Source organism: Lemur catta, chromosome 6 (assembly GCF_020740605.2).
Source record: "Lemur catta isolate mLemCat1 chromosome 6, mLemCat1.pri, whole genome shotgun sequence".
Classification (NCBI taxonomy): domain Eukaryota; kingdom Metazoa; phylum Chordata; class Mammalia; order Primates; family Lemuridae; genus Lemur; species Lemur catta.
The window spans coordinates 9,648,529-9,676,149 of NC_059133.1; the positions used below are offsets into that span (position 1 = coordinate 9,648,529).

A 27,621-nucleotide genomic window follows, 5' to 3' on the forward strand; every position below is an offset into this window, starting at 1 on the left:
ATCTGAGAAATCTGTTGTCACTTATGTTACAATTCTAAAATACAAACTATTAGAGCCCACAATCTCTTGTAGCTGGAAAGTGGCCAGGCAGATGGGCAAATACTGTACCGCACTCTCACATACACTCACTGGTGCCCGGACTGGTACCGGGGGCCAAAGGGACCTGGAGTGGAGGCTGGATGCCCACTCACACGGCCTGACTGCTCTCTGGCAAGGGCTGGCATCGTTCCCTGCAGGTGTTCTAACACGCTTTGGGGTTGGCTGGGTGGACAGCTGTGCTCAGCTGTCCTCCAGGAGACTGGGAAGAGTGGGATTCTTTGGAAACGTTTAGGGCCCTTCCCCATGGGCACTGAAGGTGTTAAACACACCTTAGGAGGCAACGTGGGCTGGAGGGAGAAGCACCCAACCTGCTGTGTGTGACCCGAGGGAGTTTGCTTACCATCCTCTCTGGGCCCATGCAGTCCTTCCTGTACACTGAAGTCCCTTAGAAGTCCACAGAGTCTAGCACAGTGGTGACCCAAGGCCTAGAGGTCATCTGGGTTCAAATTCCAAATACCAGTCAGAGGTACGAGGCTATTGGCAAGTTGGCCCTTCTGTGGCTCAGTTTCCTCCCCTGGGCAATACAGTGATTGGGGATAATAATGGCACTTGCCTGATGGAGTTTTCAGGAGCCCTGAATGTACATGTATGTGTGCAAATATGTGTGTGATCTCTATGTAATAAGTGACATGTGTCATTATCCAGCTCACTATCCCTGACACAGAGTAAGTGCAGGTTAAGTGTCGGTTGTTGTCATCGTTGGTATTACAGACACCTGGACAGAAACAGTGTGTTTACCCACAACGAGGCGGCAGAGACCCATGACCGTGTTAATGTCGTCACTGTTGCCTGAGATTTATGTGGATTTATTGATGATTTTTTTTTCTTTTAGCTCATCTGCTTTTTCTCGTTTTCAATGATGAGCATAGCTCTCACTTGTATGATAAATAGCAATCTTTTTACACTAAAAGCGCGTATAAGAGAGGTGGCAAACCGGTTGGTTCCTGCTGTATTTGGAGAACCCAGGTCCCTTCATGGCTGAACCGGAGCCCAGCACGATTCCCTCGAGTGTGGCTGGACCGGGTGGCTGTGTCCCTCTCTTCCTAAGAGGGCAGTTTTCTGAAGTCTCCACCTGTGCCCAGCACTGTGCTAAGTGCCTGGAGTTCATGACATCGTGGCACCTTCATGACCTTCCTCTAAGACGGGGATTTTATAGACGAGGAAGCTGAGGCTTAGGGAAGTTAAGTGATGTGCCCGAGGTCACACCGGTGAAGGGTGTTGGAACCAGAATCCGAACGTGTTGGAGGCTGAAGGGCACGTCCTTGACCATTGGGCAGTGCTGCCTCGCTGCTCTGGGCTCCGGCTAAAAGAAGTTACTGCCAGCACCTCTCTGGACGGGCTGTATAGTGCGGGGTGCAGCTGGAGTCCTTCTTTCCTCAGTACAGCGTATGTGTCCCCAGCCCGACAAAGAACCCCTGAGACGGGCTCTAAATCTTAGGCAGCTGAGTTCAGCAAATATTTATAATGATGGAGCCAATCTCCGTGTATTCCTTGGAGCACAGTGATACAGCCTCTGGTGTTTGGCTTGGGCACACGACCACCCAAGTGGAGATTGCCTTTCCCAGCCTCTTTTGCAACTAGGAGTGGCCATGCGACCACGTTCTGGCCAAAAGGATATAAATGGAAGTGTTGTACTATAGCTTCCTGGCATAGGCCCTTTGCCCCTTCTTTTTCATTCCATATCTCCTTCCTGCTGTCTGGGATGCAGACGTGCTAACTGGAACTAGAACAGCCACCTTGGACCATGAGGTGTATTTATGAATGGAGGCTGTGCATGATGAAGCTCAGGTCCTCGATCTAAAGCTATAAGGAGTCTGGATCCTAGACACTGGCTCAGCCTCGGCTCTTCCCCTTCACACCTTTCTGGGTAATGTAAATAAACATCTTTCTCGTTTAAGCTACTGTTACTGTCACAGCCAAACAAATCCTAATTAATTCTCTCAGTGATGACCGAACCTGGGCCGGGTCCTGGAAAGACAAATCATTAGCCAGGTGTGGTGGCACATACCTGTAGTCCCAGCTGCTCATGAGACTGAGGCAGAAGGATCGCTTGAGCCCAGGAGTTCGAGGCTGCAGTGAGTGCTATGATCGTGCCACTGCACCCTGGAGTGGGCAACAGAGTGAGACCTTGCCTCTAAAAATTAAAACAAGAAAAGATAAATCAGACACGAGCCCTATCTGCATGAAACTCATAGCCCTGAGGGGAGACAAAGATGAAACGGATAATCTCAGGGCAAGTCTCTTTTTGATGTCATACAATAAGCATCCATTTGTTCACAGTCAGTCAACTCTGTCTGGGAACTGGGCCTCCTACTCAACACCAGCTGCTGCACTGGGTGCAGGGACACTGATGTGGCTGGCCTTCAAGTCGCTCCCAGGCTAAGAACACACACGCATGATCCCGAAGCCTTCTCCATCCAGAGCAGCCGGCCTCTGACCCAGAGGCCCCAGGATGTGGTTCCTAGTCCCCTACCAGTCTGGCTCTGCTCTGCGGGCAGTCTGGGGCACGGGGCCTGGCCCAGCTCAGATTAGGGCACCATTTCAGGCCACCTCCTCACTGCCCTGTGGGGACGTTCAGTTTGGGAGGAGAGTGCAGAGGCGGGTGGCCATGTAGATGGGGCGAATGTGTGTGTTGGCACATACATGTGCCTGAGTACATGTATGCATACATGTGGGTGTTGCAGTGAGTATGCATGTGTATGCATAGTTTGTGCACACATAAATGTACACACATGCAGCTAAATGTGCACAGATGTGTGAGTGGGGGCACATAGGCTTTGTGTGTGTATCTGCATGTATATATGATACATAATATATATGCACATTAAGCCTGCATTTATTAAAACATTAGCATATACTATGAAATATGAACATAGTGTAATGACATTACTATACATTAGCTATATTGTTAATATACATATTAGAAATTAACAATGAACATCTGTTGAGCATTGTTCTCAGTACCCTACAGGTGCTGTCTCATGTAATCCTTGCCACGTCCCCATGAATTTGGGACTGTCGTTATCCCCTTGTTAGAAGTGAGGGAACGGAGGCCCAGAGAGGTTGAGCGGGTTGCCTAGAGTCACACAGGTAGCCAGCAGGCTGTCCACCTGCGTGCCCGTGGAGGCACATGCAGGCATGCTCGTGGGCTCACTAGGTGAGCAGAGGGCATGTACAGGACCGGGCAGGTGTGTGCACAGGTGTTCCTGACCGACAGCGTCTACATGTCTGTTTGTATGGTGTGGATATAGGTGTGTCCAGGGTGGGTTTTTACACGAGTCTTGGCCAGCTCAGCTCCCTGGCCTGGAGCAGTCCTCTCCCTTTGGTCTCCTGTCACGCCTGTTTATCTTTGGAGGCTCAGCGCAGGCGTCACCTCTGCCGTGCAGCCTTCCCTGGTTCCTCTGGCCGGGTCAGTTGCGTCATCAGCTCTCCCTGGTGTTGTTGCCTCTCCCCTTGACCTTGGGTGAGGGCAGGGATGGGGCGTGTCCCTTCATGTCCCTGTCACCTGGGTGCCTGAAACAGGCCTGACCAGCACATTAGCAGGAACGGTAACAGCTGTCACTCAGGGGCCTGGCCACGCTCCTGCCCTCAGTCCCACGTCTTAATCTCAGCTCAGGTGAGGAAGTGAGTTCTCAGGGAGGGTAAGTAACTGGAGCGGGTACGTGGCAGAGCCCCGCCGTGACCCTGAGCTTGGCTCTAGCCCTGCCACTCCCACACCCTGCTCCATTCAGGGCTGTTTTATTATTTTTCAGAACTTTTATTTATTTTGGAATCGATATCACATGCACATGGGAAATGACTCAAAACGTATGAAAGCATCTAACATTGATGTCCCACCATGCCTGTCCCGTCTCCTGGCCCCCTCCCAGAGGAGGCAACCGCTGTTTCGAGGGTCTGGCATGTCCAGAGCCCCTTCACAACTGGGTCCCTCACTCCGGGTGTGCATGCACATGTGTGGGTGTGTGCACAGGTGTGTGCATTTCTGTGTGTGAATCCTTCCAGAGAAGTTTTCAGTATATATAAACACATGCAAGTCTGTACGTGAAGTATTTTCCTTCTTTTACACAAGTACGCTCACCCCCCACACCCGCACCTGGCTTTACTCGTATATTCTCCAAGTGCGTCTTGGAGGCCCCTCTGCACCGGCACACGGACAGCAGCCTTGCTGCTTTCCTGACTGCCTGGCACACGTGGTGGCAAACTTTTCTAGCCAATCCCTTCTTCCAGTGCTGGAATGAATGCCTTGCATATAGACTTTTGATGAACGCATGGATCAATGAATGAATGAGTGAGGCGGTGAGAGAATGCATGAGTTTGGGGCCTGGCTGGGGGGTACCCTGGGTGTGGAGCCGGCAGCATCTATGAACCTGGCTTCCTAAGGAGATCGTGAGAATCTGCTGCATCCAGAGGGCCAGGGTCTGCCAGGACCCGCATGAAGGTCTGCCAGCCACACTCCCGTCCCCTCACCGATGGGGCCATGCCACACTGCTGGCGGGGCGAGAGCACTGTGAGTCACCTTTCAGACACACTTGGCCAGAGCAGCCAGCTGCCCCGCTCCTGAGGGAGGACACAGCCACGTGGGGGCAGCTGGGACGTGGCTCTGGAGATGCCTCAGTTGAGGTCACAGGGCCAGTGGTGGCCACGCCAGGACTCAGCCCAGGGGGCCAACTTCAAGATGCAGGCTCTTCCCCCTCCCCTGGTCTAGCCTTGAGGACCTGCAGGGGAGCTTACAGAGGGGCCGGACTGGGGCCAGAGTGGCCAGAGCAGGGGAGGGGCTGCCCTGGGAGCCCAGGGAGTGCGGCGGGGTTCCAGGGAGGGAGAACAGGTGTGAGAGCTCAGGTGCCCTGGGAAGAACGTGTGCTCGGCACCCCCCACGACACACATGGCGAGGCTGGAGACTTGGGGCGGCGAAGGGACAAGGGCCACCAACAACGCAGGCACCCCTGAAACCCCCTCCTGCTGTCGCCAGGGACCTCCGGCCTTCCTGTGCCCTTTTGGAGGAAGGTCTTGCCCTTCACTAGGGAAACCGAGGCAGGAGTGTGCAGGTGACTCATCCAAGTCAGCCCCACAGAGGTGCACGCAGACCTCCCCTGACTCAGGGGGACCCGCGGTGCCTGGTCTCAGTGCAGTCTCCAGTGAGAAGACCTTGGTCAGCTCAGGAGGCCACCTGGGCTTTGAGCCCGACAGGCCTGGACCCAGCCCTGTGACAGGCGACTCACTGTGCTGCTCTGAGTCCTGGCCCCTCACCTGTAAACCAGGGCTAATCATGTGTCTCCCTCACCGGCTGTTTGGGGACCAGAGGAGATAACGAGGTGAAATGTGTGCTCCGGGCTCCGGCCCACGGCAGGCGCCCGGCAAAGGCAGACATTATTGCCGTCGGGGGCAGCCTGAGTAAGAGGAGACTTGGGCTCTGGAGCCAGAGCTGCTAAGATGTGAGTCACTAAATTTTTGACCTTGGCTGAGTCATGTGCCTTCTCTGAGGCTCAGTTTCCTCCTCTGTAAAATGGGGAGAGCAATAGGTACTTCAAAGGGTCACTGTGAGCATCAGAAGGGATGCCGTCTACAAAGTTCGCGCTCGCAGAAGCTCCATCAAAGTCAGCTCCTCCCTCCCGGGGCCTCAGCGCCTGCAGGGCCCTCATAAAGTGCAGACAGGACGCTGGGGTGACAGGGGTGACTCAGAGTTACAGCTTGGCCCTTTCATGTACCGGAAACTGCCATTAGCCTCCAGCCCTTCAGTGGGTTTATGGGGAGACCCAGCCCCTTGCCATTTGGCGTGGGGCTGAGGCTGTGGCTGTGCCCTGCCTCTAGGGTGCCTGGCTCAGTGGTCATTCATTTCCAGTTAGTCAATCAACAAACACTCATCCAGCTGAGGCTCTGTGTGCTCTGTGCTGGGTACTGGGAACAAAGAAGTGAATCAGAGGTGGTCCCTGGTCTCAGGGGGCTCATAGTCTTAAGGAGCCAAATGGAAAGAACGTGTCAGGTTCCAAGTGTTTTGGGAGCCAGAGTAGGCATGTAGCCCCATCTGGGGGATCTTGGAGGGCTTCCTGGAGGTGGCAGATGATGACCTGTCTGAGTCCTGAGTCTTAGGGGGTCCACTGGGGGAGGGAGTGGGGAGCGGGAAGTGCACATGGGAGGAGAGCCTCGAGGACAGATGCGGCTGGGACCCTTCGGGACCTGCAGGGAGCTTCACGCAGTGGAAGCCTGGAGCCCAGGGCCCCGAAAGGACAGGGAGAGGAGGCTGGGGCAGGCGGAGGGGCTCCCGTGCCAGGTCTTCGTCCTAAGGGCAACATGGGGTCAGGGTAGCTCCCTATTTTAAAGAGCCCCTGCTGGGGGTGTGTGGATGGGACAGGAGGGAAAACCAGAGTCTGGAAACCAGGGAAGGGGCTGAAGCAGGTCACAGCCACGGGGACCAGGATAAGCAGCTGCACTAAGAGACAGAAGGGGTCAGTGGCCAGGGCTGGGGGCGGTGGGAGGAGCCGGGCAGCACCAGTGGCCAGGTGCCCCCACCTGCCAGGGGTCAAGATGGTGCAGTGGCAAGGTGTTAGGAGCCCTGACAAGGACATTCTGCAAGCCGATTTATTGTAGAACCGCCGAAGGGCCTGGCTTTGTGCCTGGAAGCATGTCCTACCCCAGGAGAAAGGAAGTCCCAGGAAGCCCTGAAAAGTGACATGTGGGAAGGTGCCAGAAGGGAAGGAAGAGGTCTGGGTTCTCACAGGCCATGGGATTGGGACCAGGTTGAACCAGATTTCCTAGGGATGGCAGGCGGCAGGGGCATCAGCTGACTGTTGAAATACTTACTGTATTCCAGGCTCTGTGCCATGAATTTTACATACACCACTTCATTTAATCTTCACAACACCCCGTAACAATAGCAACATCACAACAATAACGATAGCTAACATTTGCATTGCACTTAGCTAGGTCTCAGCACTCTTCCTAGCACTTAACATGCACTAGCTCAGTTTTTCTTTTTCTTTTTTTTTAGTGATGAGGTCTCACTATATTGCCCAGGCTGGCCTTGAACTCCTGGCCTTAACGATCCTCCTGCCTCGGCCTCCCAGAGTGCAGGTGTGATTACTGCCTGGCCCATTTGCTCATGTTTAATCTTCACAACACTTCTGTGAGGGAGGTGCTACTATCCTCCCTTTACAGATGAGGAAACCGGGGCACAGAGAGGTTATGTAATCTGCCCAAGGTTGCAGAGCTGGGCACAGGGTACAGATGTAGGGCTGCCTGGCGCTCACCTGGGGTCTTCCCTGTCATGGTGAGGAGGCATCTGCTCCGCTGGCTGCTGTGGACCTGCCTGTCCCAGCTTTCCCCATTCCCTCAGGTGCTCTATGGGCTGCTGTTCCTCCTTGGGGTTCTGTCCCTGCCCTCCTCCCTCTGCTCTGCACGCCCCCCGCCCCCGGATGCTGATGATGCCCAGGCCCCGTCTCCACCAGGGAGCCAGGGCGCTGCCCACCTAAAATGCCACAGTGGCTCCCCACTGGATTAAGCAGGAAGCTAGAGCCTGGACACGTGGCCCCCACTGTCCTCGCAAAATCAGATTCCAGTTACAGCCTGCCAACCCCTCTGTGCACTCCAAGCTCCTGCCCTTTCAGAGACTTTGGGCTCTCCTGAGCCTTTTTTTTTTTTTTTTTCTTTTTGAGACAGTCTGGCTCTGTTGCCCTGGGTAGAGTGTGATGGTGTCATCATAGCTCACAGCAACCTCAAACTCCTGGGTTCAAGCGATCCTCTTTCCTCAGCCTCCCAAGTAGCTGTGACTACAGGCGCATGCCATGATGCCTGGCTAATTTTTCTATTTTTTGTAGAGGCAGGGTTGCTCTTGCTCAAGCTGATCTCCAACTCCTGAGTTCAAGCAATCCTCCCGCCTCAGCCGCCCAGAGTGCTAGGATGACAGGTGTGAGCCACCGCACCCAGCCCCTGCTGAGCCTTTGATGCTCTCTCCACCCTGCCAGCCTGGCTAATGCCTGCTTAATTCCAGCCTGCTCTTCCAAGAAGCCTCCCCTGATCTCTCAGGTTGGGTTGGCTACATTCTCTGTGTCGATTATGGCTTCTTATAATTAACTGCCTGATTCCAATTTCACCTTCCTCCCAGACTGAGACATCCTGAAGCCAGGATGCTTGGTGCCATGTTATGTCCCCAGGGCCTACTCCAGAGGCTGACACACGGGGCAAGCACACACTGAAGAGGAACAGGTTGGAGGGAAGACAAGGCCTTGATCGTGGCCTTGAGATTGAGGCTGTCCGGGTCTGGAGTTCCTGAGTAAAGTCTGGGCTACAGACAGATGTGAGTGGTTAGCATAGATCATAACAAAAGGCAAAGTCGAGAGATCAAGGTCATCGCAAGAGAGCACACAGAAGAAGACAGGAGGGCTCAGGACAGATCCTGGGGAAGCACAACATTAGAGAAATAGAAAGAAAGAGAATTCCACAAAGGAGACACAGGAGGATCTGGAGAGCAGGTGGAGAAGAAAGGAACACAGAAGAAAGATGGCTCCCAATGAGCCACACCTCTGACGCTCACGCCCTGCTGCTGTCCCCTCCCACTGAATCTGGGCTGGCTCTGTGACTTGTTATTGACTAACGTGATGGAAGTGATGCTCAGCATTTCCAAGAATAACTCGTAAGATGTTTGTAGATTCCACCTGGGTCTCTTGAGCTCCCTTTCTAAGGGAGTCAACCACCATGGAGGAAGTCAGACTACAGACTATCCCGAGTCTGCCATGCTGGGAGGAAGCCCAAGCTAGCCCCATACAGTGGCCACAAGGAGAAAGGGAGAGCAGCATCGAGCCAGCCCCCAGGTTTGCAAGCATCCCATTCCATCCCATCTGAAGCACCAGACATGAGTGAAAAGCCATGTTGGACGTCCTGCCCAGTGGAGCCTCAGATAACCCCAGCCCCGACTGCCATCTGACAGCAACCGCAAAAAAGACACGAACAGAACTGCCCAGTGAGCCAGGTCAACCCACAATACTATGAGTGATTATAAAATACTGACATTTAGGCCATTATGTTTGTGGCAGGTAGCTGGTTACACAGCAATAGACAACTGAAACAGTTGGTAATTTAATAACTACACAGCTATCTGGGGTTGACATGACATTATCGTTCCCATTTAACAGATGGGAAATAAAGCCCAGAGAGAGGTGACTCAGCAAGGTTCACGTAGCCAGCTGGAGGCAGCAGCGGGGGTCTGAACTCGGCAGGTTTGCCTGATACTGGCTGCCCAAGGGGGTTGACCAGACTTTGCAGCCAAATCGTGTGGTTTTAGCCAAATTCCCTGTGTGACTTAAGTAACTGGGGTGTTCCCCAGGTGGCGCTTGGCCTGGGCACCTGCTGGAACCCTTATTCTTTTGTAAAGCAGGGGGGTTTTTTCTATTGAGACATGATTCGCACACAGTAAAATGCACAAATCCTAAGTGTCCAGCATGGTGAATGTTTACATGTGTACATACCCACGTGACCACCCAGATCAAGATATAGAACATTTTCACACCAGAAAGTTCCTTTTAGCCCACTGCCAGTCAATGCCCCCATCAGCCCAGAGGTACCCATGACCATCACCATAGTGAGTTTTGCCTATTTTTGAATGCACGTAAGTGGAATCATACAGCATGTGTTCCTCTGTGGCTGACGTCTTTTGCTGAATGTTATGTCTAGAAGATTCATCTGTATTTTATGTGTAGCAGTAATTTTTTTAATTGCTGTATAGTAATGTATGAATATACCACAATTTATTTATTCATTCTGTTGATGGACAATTGTACTGTTTCCAGATTTGGGCTACTGTGCATAAGGTTGATAGGAGTATTATTGCACTAATCGTTGTGGACTTAAGCACTCATTTCTCTTGGGTGCGTTCGCAGGAGTGGAAATGTTAGGCCATGGGGTAGATGGATGTTTAACGTTGTAAGAATCTGCCAAACAGTTTCCCACGTGGCTGTGCAAAGTACACTCCCACCAGCAGTGCGTGAGAATTCCAGTTCTCAGTATCCTCGCCAACACTCGGTACTGTCAGTCTTTCTAATTTGAGCTATTGTAATAGTGGCGATGAGATCCCATCATTGGGGCCCCTTTCCATAGCTGGCCTGGTGTTGATGTTGGCTCCCCCAGGCAGCCCTGAGAAGGGCATGGGGTGGGAGGGAGGCCCGTGGGGAGGACATTGCCATTATCGGGGTGCGAGATGGGGGCCCCGAGTCAGGCTGAGCCAGGACAGAGGCAGAGGGTGGGATCAAGGGCTGCCCAGGAGGACTGTGAGATGGTGAGGGTGGGCGCAGGCTCTGGACTCAACTCTCCGGATGCCAGGGCTGCCAGACACCACCTCTGAGTGGCTCAGAGCTGCTCCTTACCTCCCAAGAAAAGCAGTCCCGAGTAGTGCCAAGGCCTGGTGACTGGATGGCTCAGGGGTCCTGGCTCTTCCTCCCTTCTGCTCTGCCAGTCGCAGCATACCCATGAGGCAAGATGGCAGAAAGGCCAGGAGAGGCCTCCCCTCCTTGTGCCCCCTTTTAAAAGCAAGACCTTCCCCAGAGACCCTTCCGCCCCCAGCCAAGACCTCCCCTCGCATCTCACTGGCTGGAAGTCACCCTGTGCCCGTTCCTGAACCAATCGCTGGCAAGGGAATGGGATTCACTTCCCCACTCTCCATGAGGTCCCTCTCCTGTGCGTCTTCCCTAAATACGCCAGGTATATTTACAGGACATTTGCTCCTGCTGCTGCCTGTGCTTGGAGTGCCCTTCCTGATCTTTCCATCCAGGAAAGTTGTATTTCAACGCTACCTCCAAAAGGCACTCTTCAGCCCGCAGGCTGGATCGGGGTTTCCTCAGTTCTCACAGCCTTCTGGGAGCAGTGGGATGTGGCCGCTTCCCAGCCCCACGTGACCCTCCCCACGATTAGAATAGCTCAAATGAAAAGGACTGACAGCTGGGCACATTGGCTCACACCTGTAATCCAATCACTTTAGGGGGCCAAGTCAGGAGGATTGCTTGATGCCAGGAGTTCAAGACTAGCCTGGCAATATAGCGAGACCCCGTCTCTACAAAAAATTTAAAAATTAGCTGGTTTATGTGAATCATCGGGGGCCCTATTAAAATGCAGACTCTGATTCAGTAGGTCAGGTGGCGGGGTTCATATTTCTAACACATTCCCTGCTGCTGCTGCCGGCCTGCAAGCCACACCCGCACCGTCAAAGTCCTCACCTCATGGGGGAATCGGATTCTCAACGCTGCCCTCCTGATGCCACTGCCTCAGGAAGCGTGGGGTGCTGGTGGGGGGTGGAAGCCACTTTAAGAAACCCCAATCTCCATGCTCGTTCTGCCCAGCCATCCAGGACACCAGGGCTGCTGGAACATTTTATTAAGTTAGGAAGGTTCATGGGACAGGAGAGAAGTGCCTTCATGGGTGGCTCCAGGAGTTCCAGGCCCAGCACGCCCTCCTCAGAGGTGGGGCCGTGGGTACAGCTGCTGGCTCCCTCTGTCCATCTGTCCCTCTGTCCAGAGTCCCAGGGTATGAGTCCATTCAGGGCGGAAGTGTTAGTAGGAGGTAGGGGAGGAAGAGGGTGGCTGGCTCCCTGCCTCTCCCCATCGGAGACAACCCACCATGGCCCTGCCTGGGCCCCTGCTAGACCCTTGGGGATGGGCCACCAGCCCCGAAGCCCAAGCGGGAGGTGGCTGGAGACAGAGCAGGAGCCAGGGCTGGAGGCACATGGCCAGCGGAAATTGCTTTTTCTTTTAAAGTATAAAGTGTTTTGGAAAAAAAAAAAGGAAAAAAATCTATATAAAAATCTCTTCACATATAAAATCCTGAAGAAGGTGCAAGGTAAGACCCAGTGCGAGGGGCGCGCTCAGATATGCAGTGTGTGTGTGTGTGTGTGTGTACATACGTGTCTCTGTGTGTGTGTGTACATACGTGTGTGTGTGTGTGTGTGTGTGTGTGTGTGTGTGTGTGTGTGTGTGTGGTGGGTGCGAGTGAACATGTGGCCCACGGAGGGTGGGGGAAAGCTTGGCTTCCGACGTCCATCCAGCAGGGAGGGAGGGCGCAGGTCCTCCCGCGCTGGCGGGTGTGCAGCTGGGCGGACCATGAGAACCTGGAAGACACGGGCGGGCCGGGCTGAGGCCACGGTGGCAAGTGGGTCCTTAGCCTCCTCCCAGCCCCGACGGCTGAGCCAGGTCTGCTCCTCTGGGTTTCTCCCCAGACAGCCTCGCCCACAGGGTGGCCTTGCTTGGGCACCTTAGGGAGTCACAAGGACTTGTCAGAAAAAGGACACTCTGGTGGACATGGCATTAGTAAGCCCTGCTAAATCAAGAACACCTGCACAGTCTCGGCCTTGAGGAGTGATGTCCGAGGGGTGACACTCGGAGAGAGGAACGCTGTGAGCTCAGCCACGTGCCCCTGGATCTGCCACCAGGAGGGGTGTCAACTATTCAGAGTCAGGCTGGGGATCTAGGCTGCGCTCCCACCTCCGAGGGAACGTGCTCAAGCTGATCGGCAGCCTCTGCCCCGGTCTGGCTGGGTCTCCTCGACAAGCCCGTGTTGCTGGTGCCATCGTCCCACTTACGGAAGGGAAACGGAGGCCAGGAGAAGGAAGTGCCATGGTCCAGGTGGCCGACTGAGTCAGGTGTGGGTGAGCTGTGAGCTCACACATCGAGGCCTGGGGTCCCCTCAGCTTCACCCCCCACGCACCCTGGAGGACCCGCACCCCGGCACCCACCTCTACTCAGCCAGGCTGTTGCGCGTCGACTCCTTCTCTTGCAGGGCAGCCATGGCGAGGCGCAGGTGCTCCTTCAGCTGCTCGATCTCCCGCTCCGATCGCGTCTTGATGTGGTTCAGCTCCACGTAGACATCCTGGTACTTTCCCGAGGCAAAGCGCTTATCCTGAGGGGTGGGGAGGGGGCTATGAGGGAATGATGACACCCCCTCCCCACCTGCCCACCTGGCACAAGCCTCCATTGCTCCTGGCCAGCCAGCTGAGCAGCCCCCACATTTCAGTCCCCCAGGTGGCCCTGGCACTGGCACACCCCTCCTGGTACTACCCAGGGACACAGGTTACACTGTCACTTTCATCCCGTTTGAGAGCTGAGAGCAGGAGGTGAAGCTCGTGCCCAAGTTTACAGGGCAGTGAATGGCTGGGATGGGAACCAGGCCGGCCTGGCCCGCGCTCAACCTTTCCGTGAGCTCCTGCTGCCTGCTCTTCAAGCACAGCGTGCGCAGTCCCAGCTCGAGCACGCTCAGAGCTACCCACACGCCCGTTTCCGGTCTGAACTGGCAGAGGGCGCCAGTGCAGGAACGCGGCAGCCAAGGGTGGCCCGGGCAGGCCACGGACTCAGCCCTGGGCCTCAATCTGGCCCTCCCAACTCCTGGCAACGTGGCTTATTCCTCCCTGGGATGCAAGCAAAATCCCTCACACGGCAGCGATTTTGGTCTGTTTTGTTCACGGCTATGTCCCCAGCACCTAGCACCGTGCCTGGCACACTGTAGGTGCTCAATAATAATAAAGTAATTAAATGATGCTGAATAAATAAAAGCGAGTGTGGCCCTGGGCAAGTCACTTCCCCTTTCTTAGCCTCCGTTTCCTGGTCGGTAAAGGCGGATGATGACACCTCACGGGAGACGCACTGGACACCTGAGAAGTGCGGAGGTGAGGAGGGTGCCCGCGCAGAGCAGGCGCTCGCAGGATGACAGGACGGACACCCCACCCTGCTGACACCCCCGCCCAGCAGCTGGGACCTACCTTCTGCATCGTCTGCAGCTCGTCCCGGAGGCACTGCACCTCCTTCTTCAGGTACTGAAGCTCATTCTCCTTCACTCGCAGCAGCACCTGGGGTCACGGGGACAGGCTGACCCAGGGCCAGAGGCCCACAGCGCCCTGTGCCCTGGCTTCTCCCTGCCACGAGCCTCTAGAAAGCAGCCCCAGCCTGCACCAAGACCCTCTACCTCCCTAGCAGACTCCTCCAGCAAGCGCTTCTGATCCTTCCGCTTGCCCTCCCTCCCTCCCCGTGTGGAGCACATGAGGGGCACCGACGGCTGGCGCTGCTCCAGCCCCAGCACGGCACCAGGCCCTCGTCGGGGGCCGAAGGGGGCGAGAGGAGGCTGTGTTGTGGCCTTGCTTAACCCAGAGCAGGAGGGACCTCCCCAACCCTGAGGGCCAGGTGTCGCTGGCTTGACGGCAAGGGAGACAGATTCACCAGGACTGGGGAGGCTTAAAAGCTTAGACTGGAGCCAGCCTGCCTGGTTCAAATCCCAGCTCGGCTGTGCAACCCTCAGCAAGGTACTGACCACCTGTGTCTCAGTTTCCTCAACTGTGAAATGGGGACAGTAACAGTATCTAACGCGTGGGGCTGTTAGGAAGATTCGATGAGTGAACAGACAGACAGGGCTTATAGAAGCTCTAGATACCGAGTGAAACCTGATGTGAGTGTGTTTAAGAAATAAAAGCACAAACTAGGGTGATCCTGGCATTCCCCCGTCATTTTCTCACTCTAACTTCTCCCAGTAAGGGAGGTGCTAATGCCATTTTACAGATGAGCTACCAGGGCTCCGAAAGGGGGGTGACATGCCACGGTCACATAGTAGGTAGGTGACAGGACCCAGATGGGAGGGTGGGACTCTGGCTGCTGGACACACGGCAGGTGTTCTGGCTTAGCTGGGTGGCCCAGCACCTGGGAGACCTGGTGCTTCCCGCTACAGGTGACACGCAGCCTGTTAGGGGCTTACCTCCAGCTCGCAGGAGCTCCGCTCGTTGCTGCGCCCACAGCCGTTGCCCTGGGAAGCGATGAAGCTGCGCAGCCGGTCGATCTCCTCCGACAGGCGGGCATGCAGCTCCTGGGAGGGTGAGAAGGTCAGGCAGGGATGCTGGGACCCACCCATGCTCCACTCCCAGGGCCAGGCCCACCTGGTTGTGGCGCAGCAGCTCCTGGCCCTCCTGCTGGCAGCGCCGCAGCGTGTGCTCACGCTCCTCGGCCTGCCGCGTCAGGGCCCCGATCTGCAGGCACTTCTGGGAGTACTGCTCCGACAGCACCTGCAGCTCCCGCTTCAGCGCCTCCACGTCGGACCTGCCCGGAGGAGGAAGGAAGGACGGCATGGGCTCCCTGGCTCCTGCCAAGCCTGGAGTCAGGTCATGGCAGACTCAAGGCCGCTCAGGACTCCCGGGTTCCTTCCCTAGTTTTGCCTTCAGCCTGTTGTGGGGCTGCCAATCAGTGACAGTCTCTCTGGGCTGCAGGTGCCTCCTCTCTGAGAGGGTGGCTTGGAGGAGCCATCTCTAAAGCCCCTGTAGCGCCAACATTCCAGAACTCTGCTCAGTGGCAGGGAGACACCTACTGGTCAAGAGTGACACTGCAGCCCAGCTCTAGGGGACACTGCAGGGGTGAAGAGCAGGGCATAGGCCAGGACTAGCTGGGATAAGAAGGGGCCCAAAAAACTGTCTATGAGGACTGGTATGGGGGTCTGGCTGAGGCCTTGCTCCTTCTGAGTCCCCTCCTCGCTGTCCAAGAGACTGGAGGAGGGGTCTCAGCTGGGGGCAAAGTGATGTATCCTCTGCCAAGGGGCCTCAGGAAAGTTCCCCAACTCATTAGATGAGTAGGCAGTGGGGCCCAGGCGCCATCTTACTGGTGCTGCTTCCGGAGGCCATCCGGGCCCTGCTGGAGGCTCCGTGTTTTGCTCAGCTCCCGGCTCAGCTCTTCCTGGTAGGCTTTCTTCATGGCTTCGATGGCTGAAAGCAGGGCAGAGAGGCAGAGAGACTGGAGAGGGGTCAGCAGCACCAAGATGCACCTCCTCTGAGACTCTCTGTGTACCAGTGGGGACAGGACCAGGGAGTGGTGTGCAAAGAGCACTGGACCAGGAGTCCAGAGCAGCTCAGGCTATGTCATGAACTGAGTGGCTTTGGGTAAGTTGCTCAACCTCTCTGAGCCTACGAATCAAGGGAGGATAATCCTGTGTATTGAACTCTGCTGGGGAAACACCTCAGTGAGCACTGGTACCTCCTGTTGCTAGTGATCTCTGGGTAAGACCCTCACAGCGCACCATCCCTGCAGGGCCTGGAGGGCTCTCGAACAAGGCCCATCTGCCTCGCCCAGCCTCGTGGCCAAGAGCTCTGCAGTCAGTACCAATCTATGTGAGTCTGCACAAGTGACTTAACCCTTTGTGCCGCAGGTCCCTTATCTGGAAAATGGGGATAACAGCAGCACCTTCCTCCACGGGGCTATTGGAAGATGTGTGTGGAGCACTTAGAACAAGCCGTGGTTTCGAGTAAATCCCCAAACGTTAGCTCCTGCTGGGCTTGTTTCTTATACTGTGGGCCCCCAAGAACTGAGGCTTTTTTCACATCCACACAGGTTGTTGTGAGGACTAAACAAGCTTCATCCAGAGTTTTATCCACAATTTCAAAATCCCAAAGCTCCGAACACTGGAAGTTCCTCATCACTCTTTTGGAGGCAATCCCTGACCTGAGCAGACAGGAGGCTATTTATTTATGATCTTTATTCTCCCACCTAATGTGACTTTCATCAATTTCACTGCTAGATCAGGGCAAAGCCCAGACCCTGCTGAGGACCACGGGGTGTCTAATAAATGGAGCCTGTGCTGGGCAGTCTCCCTAAAATGCAAAACCCACTGGCCCCAGGCTCAGTGAGTGCATGAAGCACTTGGCAATAGCACCAGCAGGCTGTGAGCTCCGCATCATGTGACCCATTCCTGTTACTCTGCAAGCCCCTCGGCGGGGCCTAGGATGCTCCCGGCACACAGCACAGTGGACAGAGGGCGGGTGGGACTTGTCCGCCATCTCAGGCATTTCCTGTTGCTGGCTTCGGAGACCAGGGTGGGGTCCAAGCACAGCTTTGCAGTCAGTGTTCTGGGCTCCAATTCCAGCTCTGCCACCTCTAAGCTGCACCATCTGGGACAAGTCACTAACCTCTCTGAGCACCTGTTTCCTTATCTGTGAAAAGGGGCCACTCCCTGGGGCACTGGGAGGACTAACGGTGCTGCCGTGGGGAACGTGTGAGCCCAGCGCCTGGCACACAGTGGGCTTGGGCAGTGCCCACACCGTCCCCCCGCTGTCCCGAAGGTCTGGCCGTGTGCCAGGGAGACGGTACTCCCGTGAGGGCGGGTCAGTAGCTCTCCCCCAGCACATGGCCAGTGTGTGGCTTGAGGCAGACTCCCCAGTGGCTGCAGGCTCCTGAGGAGAGGAGTCACAACCCATGGTGGCAGGGAGTCTTTTAATGCCTCAGTTTTCCCTTTTTAAAGTAGGGCCAGAGGCCAGTTCTGGGGGTTTCCAACCTCCTCCTGACCCCTTGCCCCAAATGTGGCACTGAGATCCCTGCCTCTTACTGAAAATCCTCCCCAGGGCGGCAAGGAGGAGCCTCGCATGAAGGCTCGTGGCCCAGCCCGCTGTGCCACACCGCAGGGTCCACACCTGAGGCCGTGGCCGCTGTCTCCTCGGCCAGGAGCCACTCCTTCTCCTGCTGCAGCCGCTGCAGCTCCCGCTCGTGGTGCCGCTGCAGCTCCTCCATCACCTGCTGGTGCGAGGACTCCATCTCTGCCAGGCTGCGCTCGCACGCCTCCTGTGGGCCAGAGGCCAGGAGGTCACAGGCTGCCCCCAGTGCCTGGGACAGTGGCCCTTCCCAGGCTCCAGGCGGGAAACGTCAGGGGCAGGCGCACTACCTCTCCCTGGACCCCAGCATCTCTGGCCACCCCCGCTCCCACCCCCACCGCTCCCCATCCACAAACCTCACCGAGACCGAGGCCTCAAGCCCTGTGGGGACTCCCCATCCTGTAGGTCAAGTTCCTGCTCCCAGGGTCCACCCTGTGGCCCCATCCCCGGCCCTTGTCTGCCAAGCAACCTCATAGTTACAAAAAACAATTCACAGCATGTTCAAACCTCTAAGCATCAGCTAATGCTATTCCCACTACCTGGAATGTTCCTTTGGCAACTCTCTTCCCAGGTAATTCACTTCACCTGCAGCCCAGTTTCAATGCCTCTCCTAGCTCTGTCTCTGGGCAGCCTCTTCCCTGCCTCCAAAGGTCCTGCTTCTGCCAAACCATAAGTTCCCCGAGGACAGGGAACGTCTGATCCAGCCCAGTGCCCGGGGCCCAGGTCAGGGCCCGACTCGGGCAGGTGCTCAGTAAATGAGCTGAAATGGATGACTCAGTAGGAAAGGGGGTACAGAAGACTAGATGGCCGAGTACATAAAAGACTGATAATACCCACTGCTGGGAGCGCCCACCATGACTGTGTGTGGAGTGGGGGGCAGTTTGGTGGCATCATCGCATTTTTAATGACTGCATCCTTGACCTAGAAGTTCCACTCCTAGGAATGATCCCACAGAAAGCCACGTGTATACAAAGACTCTTGCACAAGGCTATTCTCTATGGTAACAGATGAAAACTGGAAACAACCTACATGCCTAGCAGGGGAACCTTTAAATAAATGATGTGGCCTCACAGAGGACCCAGGCAGCTGTTAAAAGACAGAGCGGCCCGTGTGACTGCTGCGGAAAGGCATCCGGAAAGACAGGCGGTGACTGGCTTCTGACAACACACATGGAGCGACCCCACATGTGGGAACGCCACACAGAGCTGCACGTCCGAGTGTGTGAACATGAAAGCACAGACGTCCCGGCCTTCTTCCCAGAATCTGCCACTGTGTCACGGTGTGGCAAAGGGGAATTCAGGCTGCAGGGGGAATTAGTTTGCTAATCAGCTGACCTTAAAAGCAGGAGATCATCCTGGATTATCCAGTGAGCCCAAGGTAATCACAAGGGTCCTTAAAAGTGGGCAAAGAGGGCGGAAGGGAAGGGTCTGAGGGAGGCGTGACCAGGAAAGAAAGATGAGAGAGATGTGAAGGGAGGACTCAACTTCCCCTTTGCAGGCTCTCAAGATGAAGGAAGGGACCACGGGCCAAGGAACGCGGGCGGCCACCAGATGGCAAGGAAGCGCAGCCGACGCAGAGCCTGCACAGGGACTCGGCCCGCCAACGCCTCGACTGTAGCCTGGTGAGGCCACGTTAGACTTCTACCCTACAAACCTGTAAGGTAACAGAGCTGTGTTATTTACACAGCTGTGGTCATTTGTTGCAGCTGCCACAGGAAACAAATACAGACAAGCAGCCATGGTCACCAAGGTCACTCCTGGGGTGGAGCCAGCAGGAGAGGGAGTGGGCATGTGTTCATTCTAATCTTTTAATTTGTATGAATTATTTATGAAAATGTAAACATTTTTATATAATTAAAAAACTTCTGGCCGGGTGTGGTGGCTCACGCCTGTAATCCTAGCACTCTGGGAGGCCGAGGCGGGAGGATCACTCCAGGTCAGGAGTTTGAGACCAGCCTGAGCAAGAGCGAGACCCCGTCTCTACTAAAAATAGAAAGAAATGATTTGGACAGCTAAAAATATACATAAAAAAAATTAGCCGGGCATGGTGGCACATGCCTGTAGTCCCAGCTACTCGGGAAGCTGAGGCAGAAGGATTGCTTGAATCCAGGAGTTTGAGGTTGCTGTGAGCTAGGCTGACGCCATGGCACTCTAGCCAGGGCAAAAGAGTGAGACTCTGTCTCAGAAAAACAAAAAACAAAAAACCTGCTTAAGGTCATTAAAAAGGGAAGGGGGAGAGCCAGGGAAGACACTGAGGCACAGAGGAGGGATCCTGTGTCCCCCAGAGCTTCAGCAGCTGCCCCGGGCTGCAGCAGGCCAGCTTGGGGGGAGGGCAAGGGCCAGGTGTTCCCAGTGGAGGTGTCTGGCCCACTGGGCCTCTGCACCTGTCCTCTGTATATCCCCCACTTAGGACAAAAAACTTGGCTTTGGAGTCACACAGACTAGGTCCTAGTCCTGGCTGCACCTCAGAGTGAATCTGCACAAGCTCCTGCCTTTTGTGAGCTCCGTGTCAGCATCTGTGAAACAGGCCGTACAAGAGCAGCCCTGAAGCCCCCTGGGCACGGGCAGTCCCTGAAGTGAGCAGCGAGGGAGAAGGGAAGCCACCACGTGCCTGTGCTAAGCCTGGCAACATTGGGGGGTCGGGGAGCTGCTGCTCTTCAAACAGCCTGGCCGGCGGGCAGACCCAACACCTAACAGGGGTGCAGGGCTGATGTAAGAGGGGGACCCAGCTCAAGAGGTGGGGCTCCTAGAAGGCCAGGTGCTGCTCTCTGACCCACCCTCCTGAGTGCCCATGGTGTCCTAACACTGGCTGCCACCTCTGACATGGCCCCCACTGCAATAGGAGTGAAGGAGGCGTGAAGTCCAGTGGGCAAAGCCCCAGAGCCCCCAACAGCTGTCCTGCAGTGGCAAGCCCCCCACCTCGCCCTCAAAGAGAGGTGCCCACCCGCCTGAGATAGCAGCTGGGCAATCTCTCCCAGCTGTCACCTGGCCAGGTCCTCTGAGTTTCCAGCTGCCTCCTCCTGTGCCTGAGGGGGACACAGATGACTCAGCTCCTCTTCTCTGACGCTCTCTGCTCTCCACCTGTGGGGTCACTCCTACACCCCAGTCTTTGGCTCTGCTTCCCAATTAGTCCCTTCTCACCTCCCAACCCCCAGCTGCCCCTGCCCTGTCCCCCAACCTAACAGAGAAATGACAGCCTTTGGAGCATCCCATGGGGGCCCCTGGGGACCAGGAAGCCTGGATTCCAGACACACGTCTGCCTATAGCTCAAATGCCATACCCGTCTCTGGGCCTCAGTCTCCCCACCTGTAAGCTGAGAAGCCAGAGCAGTGCTTTGCAAACCTCACCTTAGCGGCAGAAACCTTTCCCGAAGGAAATCTAAAGCAGGTTCTGAGAGTAAAGTGGACAAGGAGGGAGCTACTCAGGTCTGGGTGGCTGTGATCGGCCCACCCAGCCCCACCACCCAGAAAGCAGCCGGGGAGCTTCCCAGAGGCAGCACAGCTGGAAGCCCCCTGGCTGGGGGCCTCTGAGGTCTTCCCATCACCTCAGGCTGTGGTGTTGGGCCCAACCCCCTCTTCTGTCCCAGAGGAGGCTTTGACAACTCGGCCCCTCCCTCACCCACCCCAGCATCGGGCCCTAACCCCCCTGCCCTATCTCCCTCCAGCTGAACTCTCCATCTGCCACTCAGCCCTAGCCAGCCGTAGCCTTGTGTGGCAGCCCCAGCCACAGGCCCCAGCAGCGTCCCCCCTGCAGACCCAGGGACTGAGTCCTAAATTCTCCCGCCAGACCTCCTGACCTTCCACCCTCCTTCAGCTGTTGTCCTGGCTCCTTCTGCCTGGGCCTTGCCCTAAGTCCCCTGTCCACTCCAATACACTTTCCTGACGTCACTGTCAGATCCCAAACCCCCTAAAGTCTGTGGAATGAGATTCTAACTCAGCTTGGCATTGGAGGCCCTGGGCCTTCCACCTCACACCCCGGCCAACACCCTACACACATGCCCTGCTCAGCTCAGCGACCATCTTTCAGGAAGCCTTCCCAGAAGCCCCTCCTGTGACCTCCTCCTGGAAGCTTCTAGAAGGCTCCTCTTGCCCAGGGCCTGGATCCCAGCATTCTTTTTTCATTCAGCCTGCTGACTGTAGACAGCTGATTGTTAAATTTGTATAAACTTTTTGAAGCAGTTATTATGCATGGCCATTATTAAAAATTAAATTTATATACTTTAAATTAATTATATTAAAAACAAAGTGATATACTCTGGGAGGCCGAGGCAGGAGGATTGCTAGAGCTCAGAGTTTGAAACCAGCCTGAGCAAGAGCAAAACCCTATCTCTACAAAAAACAGAAAAATTAGCTGGGTGTGGTGGCATGTGCCTGTAGTCCCAGCTACTCGGGAGGCTGAGGCAGAAGGATTGCTTGAGCCAGTAGTTTGAGAGGAAAAAAAAAATAAACAAGGTAATAGATCTCAAAATGTATCACTTCCTAATTATTTCACTGAATTTTATATGCTATGTGTTCTTGAGGTGATTCACATCTATTGTGTCTGTGTGGTGGAAATGTATAGAATCGCGTGCCATCTCTTCCCAAGTCCGTGCTCAGGGACTTCATGGTGATAGCTCAATGGCCACGCTAGCGGGAGTATTTACACCATGGAAATTGGTAAATGTTGCAGATCAGAGCTTGATTTATTGTTCTGTTCATTGCCTAGACTTAAGCAAGGGATGAAAAAATGCTAATAATGGAGATTAAACTTAAAAGTGTATCATATCTATAACCATTACATCGTAAATAAAACAAAATTGCAGGAATATTCTCAATAGAAAACTGTTATTTGATTCAGCAAAGAAGTTGCTCACAACATTGACCAAGTTTCAACATACATCTTCTCATCTTACTCATAGGCATAAACAAAACGTCAACCAGTACAGGTGTTAGAGCTACAGCTGTTTTTAACTAGAGTATGGAAAAAAAATCACTGAAAGCATTCTGAGAAAGATCCATTTGCTATATGGAATTCACAATAAAAAGGCTTTTTTTATTTGTAAATTATAAATTGTGTACTAACCATCCTTTGTATCAGCAAAACTTATAATTAATTTATTTCAGTATATGTGTACACACACACACACACACATTTTTCTGGAGAGCTAATTGTCCCAGTTGTGACAACCAAGTGTTTCCAGACATAGCCAAATGTCCCCAGGGGGACACAATCACCCCGGTCGAGAACCGCTGTCTTAGGAGGAGGTGAGCTCCCTGAGCGCCATTGGAGGCTCCCGTGTGCTGCAGACCTCCTTGTTCAGGGCCTTGGCCTGGCAGGTATGAGCAGAATTTCCCTGTGTATAGGGAGCAACTCCCAGGACCACTGGCTCTCCACTCCCCCAGGGTGGTTCAGAGGAAAGGGTCCAAGTGCAGAGTGTCACACGGGGACTCACACACAGGCTCTGCAGTCAGCTGGACCCACGCTCAAATCCCACCTCTGACACCTGCAGGCGGGGTGACCTCAGGCAAGTCACATAACCTCTCAGAGCTCAGTGGCCTTGTCTGTAAAATGGGCACAGTGATCATGCCCACCAGCTGTGGGGAGATTAAATGAAACAATGCATGTCAAATGCCTCACACAGGTTCCAGCACACAAGAAGGGCTCCCCAAAATTGAGCTGTTTTATGATAACACGGCAACCAGAAACCTGCCCCCATTCCCCACAAAACAGCTCCTCAGCCTTACCTGGGAGATGTAGCCCGGGGGTATGTGGCCGTCCTCCAGGGATCTAGGTGCATTCTGAGGAGCCTCCCCTCGGAGACGCCACGCCTCCAGCTGGGCCCGAAGAGACTGCACCTGTGAGGGGAGGAGGCCAGGTCAGGAGGGGCCTGGAAGCGGGGAGAGGGCCGGTGGCAGGCAGTGAGGGCCCACAGGCTTCCGGCGCCACACGGATGCAAGCCCAGCTCCCCGGGATGCTTAGGAGCAGCCCCGGGTTGGAGAAGGGCAAGTAGCCCAGGTGCAGACATGTAGGTACAGGGGACATCTGGCTGTTTCCGGGATGGCCAGGTCAGTGACCTGGGAGAGCCCTGGCTCAGAGAAGACTAGACAGGGTTGGGAACAGACAGCGCGGTCAGAGGTATTTACCACATTATACAGGTAGCAGGGGAAACAGCTTAGAGCCTCAGTTTTCCCATCAGGAGAACTGTGACAAGGTCTACCCTATGGGATCACGGGACTGTTGTGAGGATTACGTGAGTCAATGTAGTTAAAGAGGGCCTAGGCAAGGCTGGGCATGTAGGAGGTGCACAGTAAATGGTCTCTCCCTTCTCTTCCCCTTTTCCCTTTTCTGTGGCTGCTGAGGGCAGAACTAAGAAGAACAGAACAAAACAAAACAAAACACCAAGGTCCAGGTAAGAAGATTCAAGTTCAAAAGGAGTCTGAGGTGCCAGACAGTGGCTCAGGGGTGAGCTCCCCATCACTGTAGGTGTACAAGACAAATGCCAGAGCATGAATCCAGGTATTGGAGGGGTGTTGGTGGGCAAAGGGCCTCCCAGAGAGGACAGCTGCTGTACCTACCTCCTTTTCCAGTGCCTCGTGGCTGTCACTCGAGGGCCCCCGGCGCTCCCCGCGACTTTGGTTGAGCAGGGCAGTGAGTGGCACCCGCTTGTTCTCCCGCAGGGGCAGCTTCTCCAGCTCCTGCCACTTCTTCTCTATCTCCTCGCTGAGCCGGCTCTGCTGGTCCTCGGTGAGGGGGGCGCCCAGACCTCGGCGTGGCCCCTCACCAGCGGGAACCTCGGGGGCCCTGCTGTCTGTGGCCTCAAACCACTTGCGCCGCTCCTCAGAGCGCTGGGCCAGGTCCCGCTCCAGCTCCTCCTGCTTGGCCGGGCGGTCAGGAACGCGGGCTGGGGTGCGGGCCCGCTGCGGGGAGCCCTGGGTCAGTGGGGAGAGCTCCACGTAGTCCAAGGACTGCCGCTGCCCATCTGCCTTCCGAGGGCTGCCCCGGCCGATGACCTCAGAGCACGTCCGTTGCTCCCCCGCCTTCAGGGGGCCCTTCTGGGTGCCGTAGCTGTGCAGCGTGTTCTCCTTATTACAGTCCGAGAGCCTAGGGCACCAGCAGAGTCACGTCAAGCAGGACCTTGCCTGATCAGCCCCACAGTGAGCACTTCCGGAGCACCATCCAGGTGCCAGGGGCTAGCGACAGAGCCCGGGGAGGAAGCAGCCCAACCTAGAGTTTGAGAACTCAAGCTCCATCATTAGCAGACCCTGGGAACATCCCAGCTCCACCACCCACCAGCAGAGGGACCAGGGTATCTGGCTTCCTTTGCCCTCTCTGAGCCTCAGTTTCCTCATCTGTAATATGGGACCACACCTCACAGGGTGGATGTGAGGACTAGGTGGGTGGATGTGGAAAGCAACCAAGAGGCCCTTTACAAAAGGTGATCAATGAGTTCAATGTGTCAGAGATGGCGCCCGGGGTTCAGGAGGCTCACAGTGGAATCGCGGGCTCACAGTGGAATCACTGCTGAGGAGCTGAGGACAGCCACCTCTGGGTGCACAGAGCACCAGTTGCTGAGACGGAACAACTATGACAGTTCTCCTCTCCTTCCTCAGCCATTGCTGGGTATGTGGTCACCCAGCCGAGAACTACACTTCCCAGCATCCCCTGCAGCCACGTGTGGCCACCTGACTACATCCTGCCCAGTGGGCATGGCAGGCGGCTCTCTTTAAAGGGCTGGGACTCCATGAGAACCTAAGCAGTCCCCTCTGGCCACACTGTGAGCTGAGAGCCACAGAGCTGTCCCACCAGGCCTGGACTGCATACCTGGGGACTGTTCCCCAGAGGAAGAAATAAACATCTGTCTCGTTTAAGCCATCATGTCTGGAGCTTCTTTGATAAAACAGCCAAGCTATATACTAAATAAGTCCCACTGCACAGGACTTCAGGGTTTACAAAGGGCTCCAGGCACATCCTCACACATGCACAGACATGACACGCCAACGTGACAAAGGAGGAATCTGAAACTCAGGCGGGCCACCAGCCTAAGGCTGAACAGCCAGGGTGTGGCCAGGTTGGGGGCCTCCGGCTCACCCACTTCAACACCACGCTCTGTTCTTGCTGCCCAGCAGCTACAAGTCCCAGGTCCCCACGGGCATCTTGGGGTTTACACGTGTGGGGGCTCTGCCATAGGTAACTCAGCCCTCCTGCCTCCCTCTACCCAGGGCAGCCTCCAGAGGGAGTGAACTCCCCATCCCAGGAGGGGTGTTTACCAAGGCCAGACTACCTAGGCAGCCCTCTCCCTGACACCAGCTTAGATATGACCCCCAGGGCACAGAGACAGAACAGCCACCCAGCAGGGCCTTTTGACCCACAGGCATCTTCCCCAAGGAGCCAAGGACCCTTCCCAGTCTTCTAAGATGTGGGGGGATATACAGGCATGGCAGATCAAACCTCAAATTCTCCATGTATTTCTGCATGAATGCCAAGAATGCTCATTGCCCTCTTCCCATTTTGTTGATAGAGAAACTGAGGCCCAGAAGTTAGAGCCACAGAGCTCTCAGGTGAGTGCCCAGAACCCCACCCAGGGATGCACAGGTAAGTGCCTCCCTCAAGGCCCTGGTCCAGCTCAGCACATACTTGGTGACATCTGGGGCTGAAGCTGGACGCACAGTCTTCCTCAGAGCCTCGATCCAGTTCCGCCGGATGCCTGAGGTCATGGCCGACAAGGTATATACAGCGTCCTTCGTCTGCAAGTCCACCCCATGGGTAGGTTGCCACATGACCAGCCCCATGGCTTCCTTCCCACCATGGACCCCAGGGAGGGTGGCCCTTCCTTCCCAGGAAGTTATCTAAGGGCTTGAGTCTAGAGTGGGCAGCCAGCACAAAACCTCCCTTCCAACAGCCTGGGGAAAAGCCCCACGATCATCCCGGATAAGCTAATGTTGGCACCAGAGCTTCCGACTGGCTTTGAGCACACGGTCTCTGACAAATGAGTGACAGGGTGCCAGTCTCAATGGTGAGCCACATTTAACACCAAAACCTCCTCTGGGGCCTCCAGATATGCTGTCCCCCTCCCTCGCCCCCCATGCTCCCTGCACGCAGCCTCACGTGGATCTGGAATCCATAGTTGCGCTGCACCGCGAACTCGGTGACATCCGTGCAGGAACGCAGGTCAATCTCACCATCCAGCTCATCGGCCTAGAGCAGGAGCACCCACCGTGGTCTGTGTGGGCCCCGGAAGACCCACTCCACTGACTCCAGTCAGGCCACCCTAGCCCCTTCTCGGGATGCTTCAGCACTTATGGAGAGAGGGGCCCCGTTGTCTCACCTCCTCAGCAGTGGAGTCTCTGTAATACTTGAGGCTTGAATCCGTCAGCACAAACCAATGCTTCTTCCACTGCGAAGTAGAGGTGGTGGTGAGCGAGGGGGAGGGAGGCTGCAGGGAGGGCGGAACGAAAGAGCCCATGTGTGCACTTCTGCAGGCGTCCTGGGCACCACTAGGCTGACCATTCTGCACACAGTAGGGGCGGGGCAGCAGTTTAGGGTCTGAAAACCGAAATCTGAGGCCTGGCCCCTCCACTTCCTCTCTGAGCCTCAGGGGCAGCATCTGTGAAATGGGTTGGCTTCTCCTCCATAACACAATTCCCTTTCCTTCTTGGAGCCCTTCTCTGATTCACTGATGCTCCCTGACCCTTCCTGAGGCTCGCCAAGGCTCCTCAGGCACCCCCTGCACAGCACAGATCAGGGAGGGGTCGTGACCTGCATAAGGCCGCTTGCCTAGCAAGTCAGGGACTATGTGGGACCAGAACATCGCAAGTCTTTTTCCATATGCCGCCCCCCCCACCCCGATCTCCACAATGGTCAAGGATGAAGAGCTCCCAGAGAGCAGGACTGGAAGGAGGCCCAGGGTAGGCGCCTGTGTGCTGGGCACGGTCTGTTTCTTCATCTGCGTACTAGTTACTCACACATGCAGCAAGTGAGGACACGCTAGCGTGTACGCTTACCATCTGCGATTTGGGCACCTTTCTGCCGTGCCTCTCTCTGCTCCAGCTGGGGCTAGGTTGGCAGGACACAGGAAAGGGGTGGGGGCACCAGAAGAGCCTGATATTACCCCAAGCTCACCCCACCTCTGGGCTCTGGTTACTCCACTGGAATGCAAGTCGAGGTCCACCCATTGCCAGGGTC

General features: G+C 55.5%; 1 protein-coding gene across 3 annotated transcripts in view; it reads right to left on the reverse strand.

Moving 5' to 3' along the window:
- Positions 1-11,437: 11,437 nt before the first annotated feature.
- The window catches only part of LOC123639278 (TRIO and F-actin binding protein), a 57,831-nt gene continuing 41,647 nt past the window's right edge, over positions 11,438-27,621 (reverse strand). For 2 of the 3 annotated variants that reach the window (XM_045552911.1, XM_045552912.1), the window contains 12 exons: positions 26,765-26,872; positions 26,545-26,634; positions 26,074-26,183; positions 24,015-24,540; positions 23,184-23,294; positions 17,504-17,651; positions 15,703-15,805; positions 14,990-15,149; positions 14,812-14,919; positions 13,829-13,915; positions 12,809-12,972; positions 11,438-12,184 (listed from right to left, as the gene is read on the reverse strand). In XM_045552911.1, the coding sequence (XP_045408867.1) occupies positions 12,811-12,972; positions 13,829-13,915; positions 14,812-14,919; positions 14,990-15,149; positions 15,703-15,805; positions 17,504-17,651; positions 23,184-23,294; positions 24,015-24,540; positions 26,074-26,183; positions 26,545-26,634; positions 26,765-26,872 (1,713 nt within the window). In that variant the 3' untranslated portion in view covers positions 11,438-12,184; positions 12,809-12,810. Of the gene's footprint in view, positions 12,185-12,808; positions 12,973-13,828; positions 13,916-14,811; positions 14,920-14,989; positions 15,150-15,702; positions 15,806-17,503; positions 17,652-22,470; positions 23,034-23,183; positions 23,295-24,014; positions 24,541-26,073; positions 26,184-26,544; positions 26,635-26,764; positions 26,873-27,621 lie in introns of those variants that run through there. The other variant, XM_045552913.1, reaches the window with a different exon arrangement.